The 15,243-nt window shown below is 39.1% G+C and overlaps 1 protein-coding gene across 2 annotated transcripts in view; it reads left to right on the forward strand.

The window, feature by feature from the left end:
- Nucleotides 1–15,243, forward strand: part of CPPED1 (calcineurin like phosphoesterase domain containing 1) — a 39,350-nt gene that overhangs the window by 11,352 nt on the left and 12,755 nt on the right. Inside the window, exon 3 of one of the 2 annotated variants that reach the window (XM_053991806.1) lies at nucleotides 13,316–13,738. The exons of the other annotated variant lie outside the window; for it this stretch is intronic. Within the exon in view, the coding sequence (XP_053847781.1) occupies nucleotides 13,316–13,738 (423 nt within the window). The remainder of the gene's footprint in view (nucleotides 1–13,315; nucleotides 13,739–15,243) is intronic. 2 annotated transcript variants of the gene reach the window in all.

Below are 15,243 nucleotides of genomic sequence, written 5' to 3' on the forward strand. Positions count from 1 at the left end.
GTTTTATTGGCTTACGTGCTTCCATAAATTTTAGAATCATCTTCCTATAGCAGAGTTTTAATAAATGTTTTGATTAGGACTTATAATTTGTGTAGGTGTTCCACATATTTTGGTTTCAGTATCCCTTGTAAGAGAAAGAAAAGTCAGGACCAGTAATAAGTGTTATGCATCCTTTTGAAAGGGATCTTTCACTCTAAAAATGTAAATAATCCAGGAGGCTAAGTTAGTTTCTGTTATTTCTCCTGGATATCCTGGATATTTCTCAAATACATTAAAACAGTGCAAAGTTCTGAGTACTTTTGTCTCTTTTGACTTCAAACAACATTATGCTAAGGCTTCTCTGTTGGTAGAGTTTAAGTGTGAACTAGAGAGCCAGCAATCTTCTGACTTCCACTGGGCACTGAATGGCTGGATACATTAAGTCTTGTGTGTGGTACTTCTGGTATTTGGTTGGGTTTTTTTTTCTAGCACTGGTTCTCTGTAGTCATTATTGTCCCTTTTGCCAGTGTATGTCTCAGACTTGGTAATGTTTTAAATACGAACCTGTCAGGGCTTTGCAAAACATTAGCATTATTCATTTTGCTAACAGACATGTGAAAGAAACAGAGTGGATTGTACTGGTGAGATCACCTACATCTTGTGATGGATGTGCTGTGCCTTGTGTAAATATTTGAAGCTGCCTCATGTAATTTCCAAGAAATTGCAAGAAAGAGCAGTTCATTAGTCAGTAAACTTAAGGGTCTTTTCCAGGCTAAATAATTCAATGATTCTATGATTACCTCACTTGAGCCACCGTATTTTAACTTCTCTAATAATTTCTTGGTGATTGAAATTATGTTAATAGTTTTCAAGCCTGTGTTATCATGTAGTTACATAAAGTGGTTAAGGAAATGCACTATTAAAAGGAATTGTAGAATATTCAGCTGGAACAATTACTTCATTATTGCCTTTGTGTTTATACAAATGGCTTGCTCTGCTGTGTATTGATAAACATACAAGTACAATTTAACCATTAAGTTGTACATAAAAGTAGAGTTTTACAGCCCTTTGTCTTTCTGTCTAAACTGATGACAGAGATAACAGTGGTTTGCTCTATGGTACAGATACCTGTGGATTAGCAGTCTTGGACTAGTTGCCTAAAAGGACAGGGAGATTATACAGCTTTTTAATCAATTCCTGTCAGTAAAAAGTGAGTGGGCAATGCAGATCTTCCTCTCTTCTCTTAAAACATTTTATCATGGAGTACTGAGGGTAAAGTTTTTGATGAATTGTTTTAAAGCAGGCACTATAGCCATTTAGCTGAACCAGTGTTGAAGTCTTTTGCAGAGGAACTCCAAGAAATCTCAGAATTCCAGCAGCTAGAAGTGATGAACAGAATCCTGATCAGCTGGGAAGCAATCAGGCACAGCACTTGGAATCCATTACAGATGTCATTAGAGCAACAAAGTAATCATGTCTTGGTATTTAGCTGCTGATTAAAAGTAGTTTGTACTCTCAATATTATTTCCAGAAGTTTTTCTTGATTACATAATCAGAATAGGATATCTATTCTTGGTAACACTAATGTTGTGGTACAATCACATCAAGAATTTTAAGTGATACCTTATAGTGCAACTATCTCACTGAATATCATTTCTATGAACTCCATGCTTACACTTGGATACATCATGACAATGAAGAACTTCCTTCTGAAGGCATTTGTGTGCGTTGAGTATAATATAATTTAGTATGACAAAAATGGTAATCTGTAAAATATTGTTGATTAGATTATATGTTTACTTGCATTTTTCTAAAACTCTAGAAATTGATTTCTAAAAATGTTACTGTTCTTATATGAAGTTGGAACTTCCTGCTTGGTTTTATGAAAACTTCCCATATTGTTCCAATACACTCAGAGCCCAACAGTCCAGTTCCAGCCCAACAGCCAATTCCTCACCCATCTTGTTCTCCACTCAGCCAGACTGCAACATCCCAGCCCCACAGCCCTTTGATGATTATAGAGCAGTGCCTCACAGTGACATCAGCCAGCACTCTCAGTACTCTTGGATTCATCGCATCAGTCCCATGGGTTGAAACTTACAGGAGATGCTGGTTCCATCCCTGGTGTTTCTTTTGCTCCTCAGCTCTGGGAGAACATTTCAGTGCAGGGAGGCAAAGGAAGCTCTGAGTACCTGCTGCTTGTCACTGCCTCACACAGCAGTGGGCTGTATTTTCTTTATTATTTTATTGCTAAAGTAGCAGTAGAAGCTTTTGCTGCCTTCTGCTAGTTGCAGCCCTCAGAGCGCTTTTCCTGACAGCAGCCCTGCATACCTAGGTACTTTTTCAGTATTCTTTCTTTCAAGTATGTCTTTGGTTCAAATTCCCTTTTATGTCCTCTTTTCATTGGTTCTCAGGCATGAGTTCCTCATTTAGCCAGATCATTCTCCTTATAGCCTACATTTTTCTCTCTCCCTCTGCCTTCCCTGAGTATCCGGAAGGACCATTCTTGTGTTCATAGGACCTCGTCTTTGAACACTTGTCAACCCTCTCAAACTCTTGCTTTCAGAGCAGCCTCACACAGGATCCTGTGGCTGATCCCTGAATAGGCCAGTGTGCTGTCATAAGGCCCCAGATGTGCTCTCTGCCTTTCCTGCTCCCCTCGGGATTTGAACTCCACCTTGGAGGCTGCTACAGCCAAGGCTGCCAGGATTAACACATCCCCCAGCACTCCTGTGTCCGTGAGTAGTAGGACCAGGAGAGCGGGCCCTGGTTGGCCTGTCTGTGTCAGGGATTGTCCCGGTCTGCCTCCTGAGTTCCAGATCTCCTGCATTGCTGTCAGCAGGTGTCAGGGACGTTCATCTCCCATAAGACCCTGGGCGATCTAGGGACTTTTTCAAGTTGCTCACAGGGGACTTAATCCATTCTTTTGCCCTTTTTGGGTGGTCTGTAGCAAAATCTCACCTTTAGTGGCTGAGCTCCTCCCCGATCCTGACTCAAGTTCAATGAGGCTGGTGTCTGTTCCACAGAACAGTGCCCTCCAAACTTGGGGCAAACTCCCCCAGCTTCTTTCTTGCTTGTCTTCCCTGTTCCAGTTTAACGTGACTGTTGTGCTTCCTTCTCCATCTCATACCTCGAGTGTAGACTGGTGTCCAGGAAACAGCACCAGCATTTCAACACCTTTTGTTACAGCAGCAGAGAATTCAGCTGATGGCAGCCAAGGTCACTCTGCTGAAGCCACTGAGAAACACTGACTGTGAAGCCGAGAATCCAGCAACTATTTTTAAGGGGCCGAATTCCTTCAGAGAAAATTGTTTAACTGCATTTTTTTAATGATGCTGCTGCTATCAGTAACTTGATAGTTCTTGCCAGGAAAGTTATTTATGTGATGAATTTAGTCCAGGTGTTTAATATTTTTTTTATTAATTGTTCTGGCTACATGGGTAAAAGAACAAGACAGCAAGTCTCTTTCAAACTTACTTAGCTCTGACTGAAATAAAATGTAACTGTTTAGAGACTAAATGAAATGAGACTTGTCTAATAATGTGTATAATCACAAAAAACCTGATAGAACTTGATTAAGCTTGATCTGTTAGCATTGTGATAATGGATCAGTGAGCAAGTAATGTTTATGCTTGCAGTTTTAAATTCATTTGTGTGTATATGTTAATTACAAGAAATCAAAATCACTGGAATTTACTATGAAATTCCTTTACTATGAAAGCCCTTGAAATACACTGTGAACACTTGTACAAATTATTTTAGTTAATGTGAAGGTGTAATAATCTCTAATACACACATTCCCTACCCAGGTTGTGCAGTGCTCTGTAATCTCACATCAGCCTTTTCTGTCAATTAAGCCCAAGTAGTGACATTTTTCTATTTTTTTTTCTACCTTTGTTTTATATTATTAAATCGTTTAATTAAGGGTTTTCAAATTGTTATTTATAACACGTATCACCATTTGTGCTTTTATAAATATATCTTTTTTAAGTGGAACAAGCTAAAACATCTGATTGTTTCAATCAGCTTTACAGAGCTGCAGTCATATTTAATAATGTTTTCTTATTGTCTGTGTCTCTCACTCTCTTTGTTAGGCCATACTTTGATTGTAAGAGCTTCCGGGACTGTGTCTGTTACATATTTTCATGTTTTGCTGTGCCATCTAATGTGTGTTTCAGGCTGTGAGCCTGGGCATGTGTTGTTACTGTGAATATTTTAAACAGGAGGTGACAGCAAAGGCCCTGACAATAGACAAGCTGAAAACAGAGGTGTCCCAACTAGACACAGCTCATTGCTGATGTGTTTGTGGTCATTGAGGCACTGCAGCCTTGAAAGCTGCCAGAAGATTCTTTTGTGTAATGGGGGAAAAAACAGCCAGGCAAGGCCCCAGAGCTGCAGCAGCTTGTGCTGGTGAAATGTACAGACTTACGTTCCACGACTGGCATCCTGTAAAACGCAGTCATGAATCTGGGGGAGAATTGTCACTGACAGAATCACTGTGGGACTGTGGGAGATGCAAGTGCTCTCCCTGCCCAGTGTCCTTCCTCTGTCTCTCTCCCTGCTTTCTCTCCTTCAAGCATCGAGGGCTCCTGCCCACAGCCAGGATGTGTGGCTGTCCTGCTGCTGCTTCCAAGAGCCCCAGCTCTTCTGAGACATTCTCGGGTGCCAGCCAGCTCCCCCTGCCTGCCAGCTGTGCTCTGTGTTTCTCTGTGTGTGCATCGCCAGTTTGCGTTTTCCCCCAGGAATTCACACGTTCCGCTAACGCTCTCAACTCCTCCATAAAGCCTCAATAAGGCACATCAGCTCAGTTCAGCTAATTACAATTTTGGGCAACAGTATGTTCTTTACGTGAAAAATGAAACTGCTGGCTGAATGTCTCCTCAAAATTATATACCCTATCCTGTCTCCCATGCAGTGTTTCTTCATATAATAAAACAGGCAATGATGTGCAACAAGATTTTAAAAACAAGTGCCAAATGTTGGGATGCTGAGTTCATATTTAGACAGCAAGTGAGTGACAATTTTTCAAATCAGTACTTCTCCATTTGACTCCTGCTTGACAATTTGATTATCAGAATATGAGATGAGATGGGCATACTGGCTTTTATATGATTAGTCCCTCTTATGAGCTGTGACACGTCCACAGAGGAGAGTGAAGTTATTTACATTCAGAATAGACAAGCCGCAGAGCTGAGGAACATCAGAACTGATGGTTCTGGTGGCCAGACAGTGGTATGGCTTCATTCCTGTTTATGATCACTTTAGCATTTGAAGGCATGCTCTCTCCTGGGAGAATCACAACTGGATTAGTTTGAGCTTCTTTCCCATGCCCAAATTGGATATGCAACTGCCATGGTCCAAATTATTTGTCTCTCTCTTTCTGTCAAATATGGAGTGCTTTAACGTGACTCCCTCCAAAAGTGTAGTTTTTATAGACAATAAATCTTGAGACACGGGCTGCAGTGTATAATTGCAAACACCTTACAGGGTAACTCTAAAAAAACCTCTTTAATTTGCCTAATTTTCTAAACTGGGGAAAACACAAACCATAGCATGTTCCTAGTCAAAGTATTATTGTTTAAAACCTATTTGTGAATGTTCTGAATTCTCTTACTTAAAAAAACATGTTGGACTGGTCAGGAAAGGTCAGTGAGTACTTCGTTTGTGTAAGAGCTGAAGTTGGTACATCCCAGGAAGTCTTACCTGGTTTTGGTCCAGGATCCACTAAAAAGGAGAGTTGAGGAAATGTCCAGTTTTATCACACTTGATAAAGTCCACAGTCATTTGCCCATGTGTGTCCTTCCTTGTTAGGAAGTATTGCCCCGGCGTTTGCTGTGCAGAGCTGTGCATTTGCAGCTGCTTTGCAGCCAGCTGAGCTGTCCTTGGCGAGGCAGGTGCTGCACTCGTGCTTTGTTGCGTCACGTGGGACTGGCGTGGTCACACTGCAGGGACGAGGTGTTGGGAGCTGGAGATCTGCTGCTGGTGGGTTTTGCACACAGGATGAGATAGGAGTGTAATGCTGAAATCTGCATGCAAATGTACAAGCTGCCATTTATACATTTGTGAACTGAATAAATTACAGAGAAATGTCAGGTCCAATTCAAGTTCTTAATGCTATATACAGTGATCTGGTAAGACATTCCACAGAGGAAAAAAAACCTGTGAACTGCTTTTAATACTGCTTTTAAACTACCATTAAAAAACCAATTTTGCTGAAACAAAGGATCATTAATTTATTTTTTAAGATTGGCCAGATAAAATTAGGCTGCACTGCAAGCCGTTAAGTGAGGCATGTATATAAGGAGATATTTTGTCAAGTTTTAATTTTAACCAAAAATATAATAATTCTCAAAAAAAATTCCCTTTCTCATCTAGAAGGCAAGAGCATGAATGCTGATGTTTGATTTGTCCATATAATAGGCATATAAGCAGGTCAACAAATAGTGTCTTAAAATAGGTTCCACCTTTAAAAATGGCTGTAAGTATTTCACCTTTACTATATTTGCTTTTTTTTGCCATTTGAACTGCCTGCTTAGTTGACTAACAAAGGCAGTGTATTTTTTTAACTCCCAGCAGTGTGGCACAGCTGGGGAGGAGGCAGCTGTATTCCATTGTCACTTGCAGTTTCAGCAAAATTGTCAGCTAAATCCCAATTCCTGAATCTTTGTCAGTGGAGAATTGTAATAGAGCATGAAGTAGAAAAGAAACAGATCGACTTTTTAGGTGCAAGGCAGAAGCAGAGGCTTTAAAATGTTTATACTGAATCAGGGTATAGATAAAGGTTGTATTTGTTTGAGTGCAAGGTAACATTTCTATTAATATGTGACTGCCTGATCAATAGGGCAGTGTTTAGGTGTGACCTAATTTCCTGGCCACAAGGTAATGTAATCTAACTAAACTCACTGCATCTATTTCTTCTGCTGTTGTAACCTAACTCTGATATGCTTGGTAGGATGGAATCCAAACCAAGATAATTCTTGGCTATTTCCTTCTCCAAACTCTTACACCAGTGTTAATTAATAATAGCTAAGAATTTGGGTAAGCAGCACATTATTTGTTAAATATCTAATAATAACTGTTTAAAGAAATGCCACTGTGGTTGCATAAATAAGCATTTTGTAGTAATTATCTGATTCTAGTAAAACCTAATGGAGCGTTGAAAGCCTCAAACAGCTTACTGTGAAATTAAATTTGCTCTAATCAGCCCAGAGTAGGGAAGCATCTGAGATCTCCACACAAGTCCAACAGGCTCATATTGCAGAGAAACCACTGGGCTGTCAGAAGAAAATGTTTAATCTTCAGCAAGTATATATTTATTTTTATTTTAGACCATGTTCTCTAGTCTAGTCTACAGTTGAATTTAGAAATCTGATTAGCAGATCGATATCTCTGAATATTAAAATCTTGGAGATGCAATTAGCTACACAGTTTTCTCAGATCTTACATTTATGATACAAGTACTAGAGACAGTACTAAAAATCTAGTATAAGTACTAAATGTTTTTATGAAGTTTTTTTAAATTAAGTTTAGTTTTGGTACTGTAGCATAGAGGTATTTTTTTTCCTGTTTGTTATGATTTCATCACAAGCACAGACCCAAAGGCAGTGGTGGCCTGTGCTTGCTGTGACAGCTCTGTGTTGCTGGGAGATGAGCAAGGATAAGAGCAGAGTTGAGCTTAAGTGAAGGATAATACTTGTTTTCACAGCAGAACATGGAGCAGTAAATGCCAGGAATTAGGTTGTTATGCGGGCACCTGTGTGGCTGGCACTCAGAAAAATGTCAGCATTTGCAGTCATTATATTTAATGTCAGGCACTGAAACCAGGAGCAGTTGATCCCCTAATAGGCTTCCTTGTTCAGTTGGGGATTTTGTAATTGCTTTAATGTAATAATTGTTCATTATTAGCTTAAACTCTAGTTTAAAATTTCTTCTTGTTTTAATGCCCAAAGTTATATAATAAAATTAATTTGTATTTTCATGTAGGAAAACTTTTGTCTGATCATTTTTTTTGAATCTCAGAACAGATTATTACTTGTTTCGAATATACTGAAAAAGTCACTTACAGCTGTAGACAAATGAGTATTCCAGATTCTACTTTTTACTGGAACTAATGAAATGAGGTTCTTTGTAAGTTAGACTGAGTAGTCAATCAGTTTGTTCAGTAGTGAATATAGTCATATTTACATTATTTTTAACTGCATCATTTTTGTTCATCATAAAATTGTCTTCAGGCTATTTGAAGATTAGAAATGTATATGTCTAAAGAAGAAAGAGGAGACATTTTAGCTATTACAGCACAGACTAAAGCAAAAAAAAAAACTATTTTAGAACATGACCATAATGGGTTTATTAAAATGGATCAGCTTACTCTTGCATGTAATAATTTGGAATGATGCAGTGTGCTGCATTAGTTCATTACAGCAGACACCAGAGGGGAAGCATTTAAGTTTAAAGCAAGAAACAATGAAGAGCACAGGTAAGACTGAACTGGGTGGCCAGAGAGGTTTCCTTTCTATGCAGTACCCTGTCCATTATCACATTTTTGTAGCATCCTAGGGCACAAAAGAACGTGGAGACCGTAGTGCTTTGTTCCGCTCACAGCCCACGAGAGAATCTCTTTTATAGGATGATCAACTGTAAACAGATGAGTCGAGGGAAGAGTGTGGCCCTGGCAGTCAGGAGTCGCCCGTATTGATGAGGTGGGGAAGGGCAGGAAAGAAGGGAGCACAGTGAGGAACAGTGTCAGAGCTCTGGGGTGGGGAAGCTCCATCTGCATCGGTGCTCTGAAGAGATGCTGTGGGTTGGTGTTTTGAAAAATGGCAAGATTGGAGCTCAGATCTTTATGTTAATGCATAGCAATCAGATGCAGTTGCAGAAGGTGCCTGGCAGGTACAATGTGGTGTTGATGATACCGTTGGGTTTGGATCTGTGATGTCTTCCAAGTGACAGTGTCACCAGTGGGGCTGTCCCTGGGGAGGGGTCAGCAGACAGGGGCGATGTAGGGTCTTCCTTGTAGCCCTCTTAATCTGGAGCCAACAGCCAGGTATCCAAGGCAAGAGCAGAGATGAAAGGCAGTCCTAGTTTGACAGGAGGAGGTAGCAGTTACATTTCCCACAGGGATGGAGGTAGCAGTTACATTTCCTCCAGTGCAGCTAAAACAGAGTGTGTTTGAGTATAGCCTTGGACTCCCCTCCTCCCTAGAAATTTAGGGAGTAGTGCTAGGGGAGGTCCTTTAAATGGAGGAGTAGAGAAACTGCAGACAGTCATGAAAACACACAAAACAGGACAAATGTCTCAAGACTCAAAATAGTTAGGCTCTTTGATTTAAGCAATTGTGATGCACTGTAAGGCCCAGGAAAATACACAGATCTATCTGTTTTTTAGCAATCATGTGATTGCTTTCAACAAAAATTAGTTGTCTTTTGATGTCAGAGTACTTCTGATGATACTTCTGGTATCATCATAAATTGCAGAAGGAATGGGCCCAGTGTTTTTCTAAATCTTGTTTTCATAGCTGGTGTTTTGACATTTTTTATTTTGCTTTTATCAAATGTAGGTACTATTTCTATTTGATATTTCATATAGTATTTTTGTATGCAATGTATGCAGTCTCTTGGGTTAAATGTTAAACAGATTGCAGTTGTCATATCAGGGTCTTTCAGGAGTGTTGCTGGCATAAAACTTGATTTTTCTTTTTTTTCTTCTTCAAACTGAAAATTTGTGCTTTCCATTAAAAAACAATGTGATTGCAGTTCCTCTAAGTTTGGGACACTTAAGATACATTAAAATACTGATTGAGATCAAGTAAATAGAAATCCAGGAAATGATTGTGCCACATTTTCGTGTATTGTTAAATTTTTTTTGAAGATGTCTGAGCTAAAGCTTCTCTTGCCTTGGGGGGAGTACTTAGCCAGGAATGCCTGGGGGTACCACCTCATAATGCCATCATAAGCCCCCCCCCTTCCCCTCCTGATTCATATAAGTAGAAAAACTGGTGCTATTGTTAATTAATGGATAATTTTTCATTTGGAATACTTCTGGAGGAAAAGTTAGTGTGTTGTTGGAGTTTACTGTATGTGAAGGATTGTGTTATACAAAAATTGCCATCAGCATTGCAGATACAGCTTGGGGGGAAATAACGCACTAAGTTGTTTCTAATAGCTGGTGCTTTACAAAAACTAAACCCAACCCAATCTTAGAGTGGTGCACCCTTCTGTGGAATACCAAGGGAAATTGTAACTAAGGATTAGTACCTAAAGGATTATTTCTTTGGCAGAATAATCTGTAATTCTGCTGACTGAAGACAGCTCCAGCAAAAGTGCTGTAAAAGTACTGTCTTGAGATCTCTTCTTACAGTGTGTGGAGAAGGCTGGGTGTCTTGGTTCCTTTAAGCAGTGCAGGACAGAACACTGGAGCTGTTGAGGCAAACAGGGATACACAACAGAAAACAACAGGCATAGTGACATTGCACCTTCATGCTCCTGTTCACATCACTCAGCTTTCAAAAATGATAGACTGGGAAGCTGTGGAAAATTGCACACAACTACACCAGCAACAGTTCTCACTTTCATGTTTTTCATAAAAGCCAAGCTGCCCTTTATGGGCTATTAATTTGTGAAATCATTTATCTCAGGGCAAGACTTTATTTACACAACCTAACAAAAAGACAGAAAATTGTGGCCTGGGATTTAAAAATGTCACTGCACATGATGCCAGAATAAACATCACAGAAATTTATTTCAGTTGCATCTACCCTGGCACTTCACAAATAATTTTTTTCATATTGCCTTTTGGCACTATATTATTTTCCTATTCACCTACAACAAAGCTCCCTCTAAGCCAAAGAAATGCATGTCCATCAAACAGCAATGTTCTTCATAAAAATTGGAGTAATTAGATATTATAGCTCTGTGCCTGAGAGATTAAAAGGATACTTATTTATGCTGTGGCAGGGACTGCTTTAATTTTCCAGTGGCTTCCTTCTTTACCACTGTCTTTGTCTTCTTTGCCTGTTCCTTACCTCAGATGTAAAGTCGGGGAGGTGCCTCAGGAGGGCTCCTTGTGGCACACATTGTGTGTTGTGGTGGTGCAGCTCAGGGCCAGAGGGACGTCCGAGCCCTTCCTCCCCAGCACTGCACCAAGGGGTCCTGAGACATTCCTCCACTTTTTCCCACTTTTATCTCTGTGGGATTCTCTTCTTTTGAAGTTGTTTTGACCTTCTGCCAAGAAGGTCAAGTCAAGATGCAGTTGTTGTAAACCAGTCTCTCCTTAGTAGGATTTCCTAGGCTCTTGGGCAGAGACCTTGTTTTCCATTTTGAGCAATCTGTTTTCTGCAATAAACACTGAATATGTTTCTCTGTTGCTATAGAAATAATATTTCATTAAATGAGGGAATCAGTGCCCTGCTGCCGACAAATCTAATCTAAGTGTTAGTCTCTAGAGCTTGAATTTCACTGCTGGGAAGAGGTATACATAATTCTGCAAATTATTTCTGTAACTTTTGCATAAATGTCTTTATACTCTGCAACTGTTAGCTAAATTTCCCAAAGTGATAGCATGGAGTTTAACATGGTGTAATGTGTTTACATGGATCTAAACAGAGCCTTCCCCCTTTGCATTTCCCTGCCCTCCCCCCCCCCCAAATATATTTTCATATTTAGAGCTTGAAATTTCCAACTCTTTCCATGGGAAAATGGGAAGTGGCAGTAAGATCAGTGCTTTGAGCCAGGTTCCTTACCCTGTGGACAGCCGTGTGCCAGGTTTATTTGAATTTTTGATTTTATTTTTTAAAATTCAGCATCTCCAAGTCATATAGATGTTATCTGCCCTGTTTTTTTTTTTTTTTCTGGGATTAACAACAGCCTAAACTGATCATTAATATACGAAAAAAAAGTGATCTGCTCTCCACTACTTTCTAGACTTCCCTGGGTATCATATGCCCAATATTTGTCAAGTTACTCAAAGATTTTCCTACAATAACTTTCTACCCTATGCAGCAGTTAAACCCAAGGGAATTGAGGATTTTGACTTAATGCATCTCGTATCAATGGCCTTACATTTAGCCACAATTTAGACCTAATATGGGGGTTTTTTTCTCAGTATTTTTATAAAGCTGTAGAATTCTGGTAACAGCAATAAGGTGGTACTAAAGCCTGTAATTGGAGAGTATGTAAAACAAAATATTTGTTAATAAGTGTTAGTGTTTGTCAACATATTCATCATGAGTATTTTGAAGACATGGTAAAAACCTATTTTATCTCATAATTGCAATACAGGAATGCATTTCTGTGTATAAGGTATGTGTGTAGTTAGCAAAGTAAAACACAATTTAAAAGTACAATGATTGATTAGCACAGACCTCTGTGCAAGTGTATGTTAGAAACCTGAATTTAAAGTTCTTATAAAAATCTTTTACAGCTTTTGGTTAAAAAATTGAGTGATTATTTGTAAAATGGGCCCATGCTAGATGTATGTTATGTATTGCAGGACAAAACCAGTTTATACATGTTCATTTAATTAATTAATAATAATCATATCAATGGCCTCTATTGATAGATTAGTCTTTAGAAAACATAGGAAAACCTCTGTGATCATTAGAAGAAAATAACTACCCTTTTAAAACTTCCTTTCTAAATTTTTTCAGTGATTGTAAATCAATTTGTCAATACAATAAATCTTCGTAGGCTGGGACAAATTCCTGACATCCAGAAGAGTACTTGTATGGATATGCATGTTAATATAAATAAATTGCAGGGAAAACTAGCAAAGTACACAACTAATTTTTTTTATTTTGTGGCATTCTTATTATTAAAAGAGACTCATCATATAAATAAGTCATCACAAGACACTGATTAAATTTTTGCTGTTAAAATAGTCCTTCTACTGAAAAAAAAAAATTAAAAAAAAAAACCTCACAACAACAATTCTTAATTTTGTTGCACAGCCATAAAATATAAGCCAGAAGTTGGCCTGGTTTTTACCCTTGTGCTGTTACACCATCCAAGGCTGCTGCATTTTTTCACCACATCATGAGTCTGTAGATGAAAAGAATCAGCTGAAGCTCCTGGTGCAAAGCAGTGACCATGGCATCACCTACTGCTCTCTGCTGGGTCCTGTCCAGAGCCTGCCTTCAGTCCAGCAGCTGAAAATGGCTGAGGCCTTGGTAGGAAGGGACTGGGCTGGCTGGATGTACAGGGATAAAGTGGAGATGTTTTCATGATCACATCTAATACACAATATTTTCTTACTGTGCACAGTTCCATAAACAAAAAACTAACAATAAAGGTGAGAAAAAACCCATAAACACTGAAATGTTTTGTGTTTTTTTTTCCTTTAGGAACCCGATGGAAAAAAAACCAAGAGCAAGATTTAAAGAATGTTCTGAAAAACACTGACCAGGACATACCACTGGTATTTGTCAGTGGGAATCATGATATTGGCAATACTCCATCTAGAGAAACCATAGATGATTATTGCCAGAACTGGGGAGATGACTACTTCAGCTTTTGGGTTGGAGGTGTTTTCTTTCTTGTGTTAAATTCTCAGCTATACTTTGATTCTTCCAAGTGCCCTGAGTTAAGGCAAGCCCAGGATGCCTGGCTCGATGAGCAGCTGGCTGTTGCTGCAAACCAAAAATGCAAGCATATAATTGTATTTCAGCACATCCCTCTGTTTCTGAGCAAACCTGATGAAGATGACGATTACTTCAACTTGGAGAAATCAGTTCGTCAGGAGATAATGGAAAAGTTTGATAAAGCAGGTATTTTCTCAAACTTTCCTACTCTTGAATTTTTGTTTCAAATTGTTAATGGCTCTGCTGCCAGACAAAATATATTTAACTTAAATGGTACTGTTTTCAAGGAATTTTTGAATACAGCTTATAAGCCTCATTGTTTCCCATAGAAATTATCAACTGAATCTACTCACCTGTAAAAAGTACCAAACAAAATTTAAAACTTTGAGTGAAAAGTAAAAAGCTAAACATGAAAAGTTCCTTAACATAAATAGCAAGGTTTCCATTTTTCAAATACTGACAGATACAAGACAACCTAAGTTTTTGCTGCCTACAAAGGGGAAGATCAGGTATTGCCATAGGAGAAAAATACAGAATTTATGTTTTACATAAAACATGGAAACAGAATTCAGAATTACCTTGGAGGTTGCTTTCTCCCACACTGAGCCAATTTTAAAGCAAGAGTGTAATGCACCCCAGATTTATTCAGTGTTAAAACAAGTCTTGCTCTGCTAAAATCAATCCTTTGCACATCCATTTCTAATAGGGGCCATGTCTGGGATGAAGGGCAGGTGGAGCATGTGTTAAATGAGTAATTGTACCAAATCCCTCAGCTTTGTGTGATGCCACTTGAGTGCCATGGAGACAGACACAGTACACAGCTACTCCTCCATGCTGTTCCCATTGTTTTCTGGTAATTGCCTTCATGTTCCTGGAGTGTGCCAGTCCCTCAAAATTTCTTGCCATCCTGCCATCACTGCATCCAAATGTCATTTTCTCTGTATCTATAAGAGAGCATATTATTTGGATTACTGAACAATGCAAATTTTTTATGATCTTGTTGCTAATTTACCATCTAATTGTCAAGCCTGGCCTCATCCAACTCAGCCTAATTTCCAAGCTCTCAATCTCCTACTGTTTCCAATCAGTGGGGCCAAAATTCACAGCTATCTGAGGCTCTCCAGGACACTGATACATTTGCAGATTCAAGATTTACAGGTAGGGTTTTTTCCCCATAAGGAGACACGCTGAGAACACCTCATACCTTTTTTCATTTTTGTGTCAGTGTTAATATAGTGGGAAGTGTTGCTCTTGGAGAGTTGGGCAGCTGTGACTGCCTGTGTACCATGGACTGCAGCACATCCTAGTTCTATGGTGTATCCCAGGAAATTTGCATTAATGTGGGAACTAAAAGTTCTGTTCTACGATTTTCTGTCATCCAGCTGGTTTACTAACATTTGACAACACTCAGTACTGGGAACATAATTCATCGAGAGATAAAAAACATTGTCATTGTTACATTGCGGTGTTTCTTAGAAGGATGTCCAGAGACTTAACCAGAAATCGGGAAGGCTTCAAATAGTTGGGGAAAGGAATGGAATGGGAAGTGAGCAATACTACTCTAGGGAAGAAATTCCCAAACTCCTTTCTGTGCCACCTTTCTATTCCCTCCATCATTTCTCCCTGTGTCCCTCATTCCCATCTCTAATAAGTTGTTTGGTTCCTTAATGAGTGTGTTTAAACACTGATCT

The sequence above is a fragment of the Vidua macroura genome, chromosome 16, assembly GCF_024509145.1.
Source record: "Vidua macroura isolate BioBank_ID:100142 chromosome 16, ASM2450914v1, whole genome shotgun sequence".
In the NCBI taxonomy this organism is placed as follows: domain Eukaryota; kingdom Metazoa; phylum Chordata; class Aves; order Passeriformes; family Viduidae; genus Vidua; species Vidua macroura.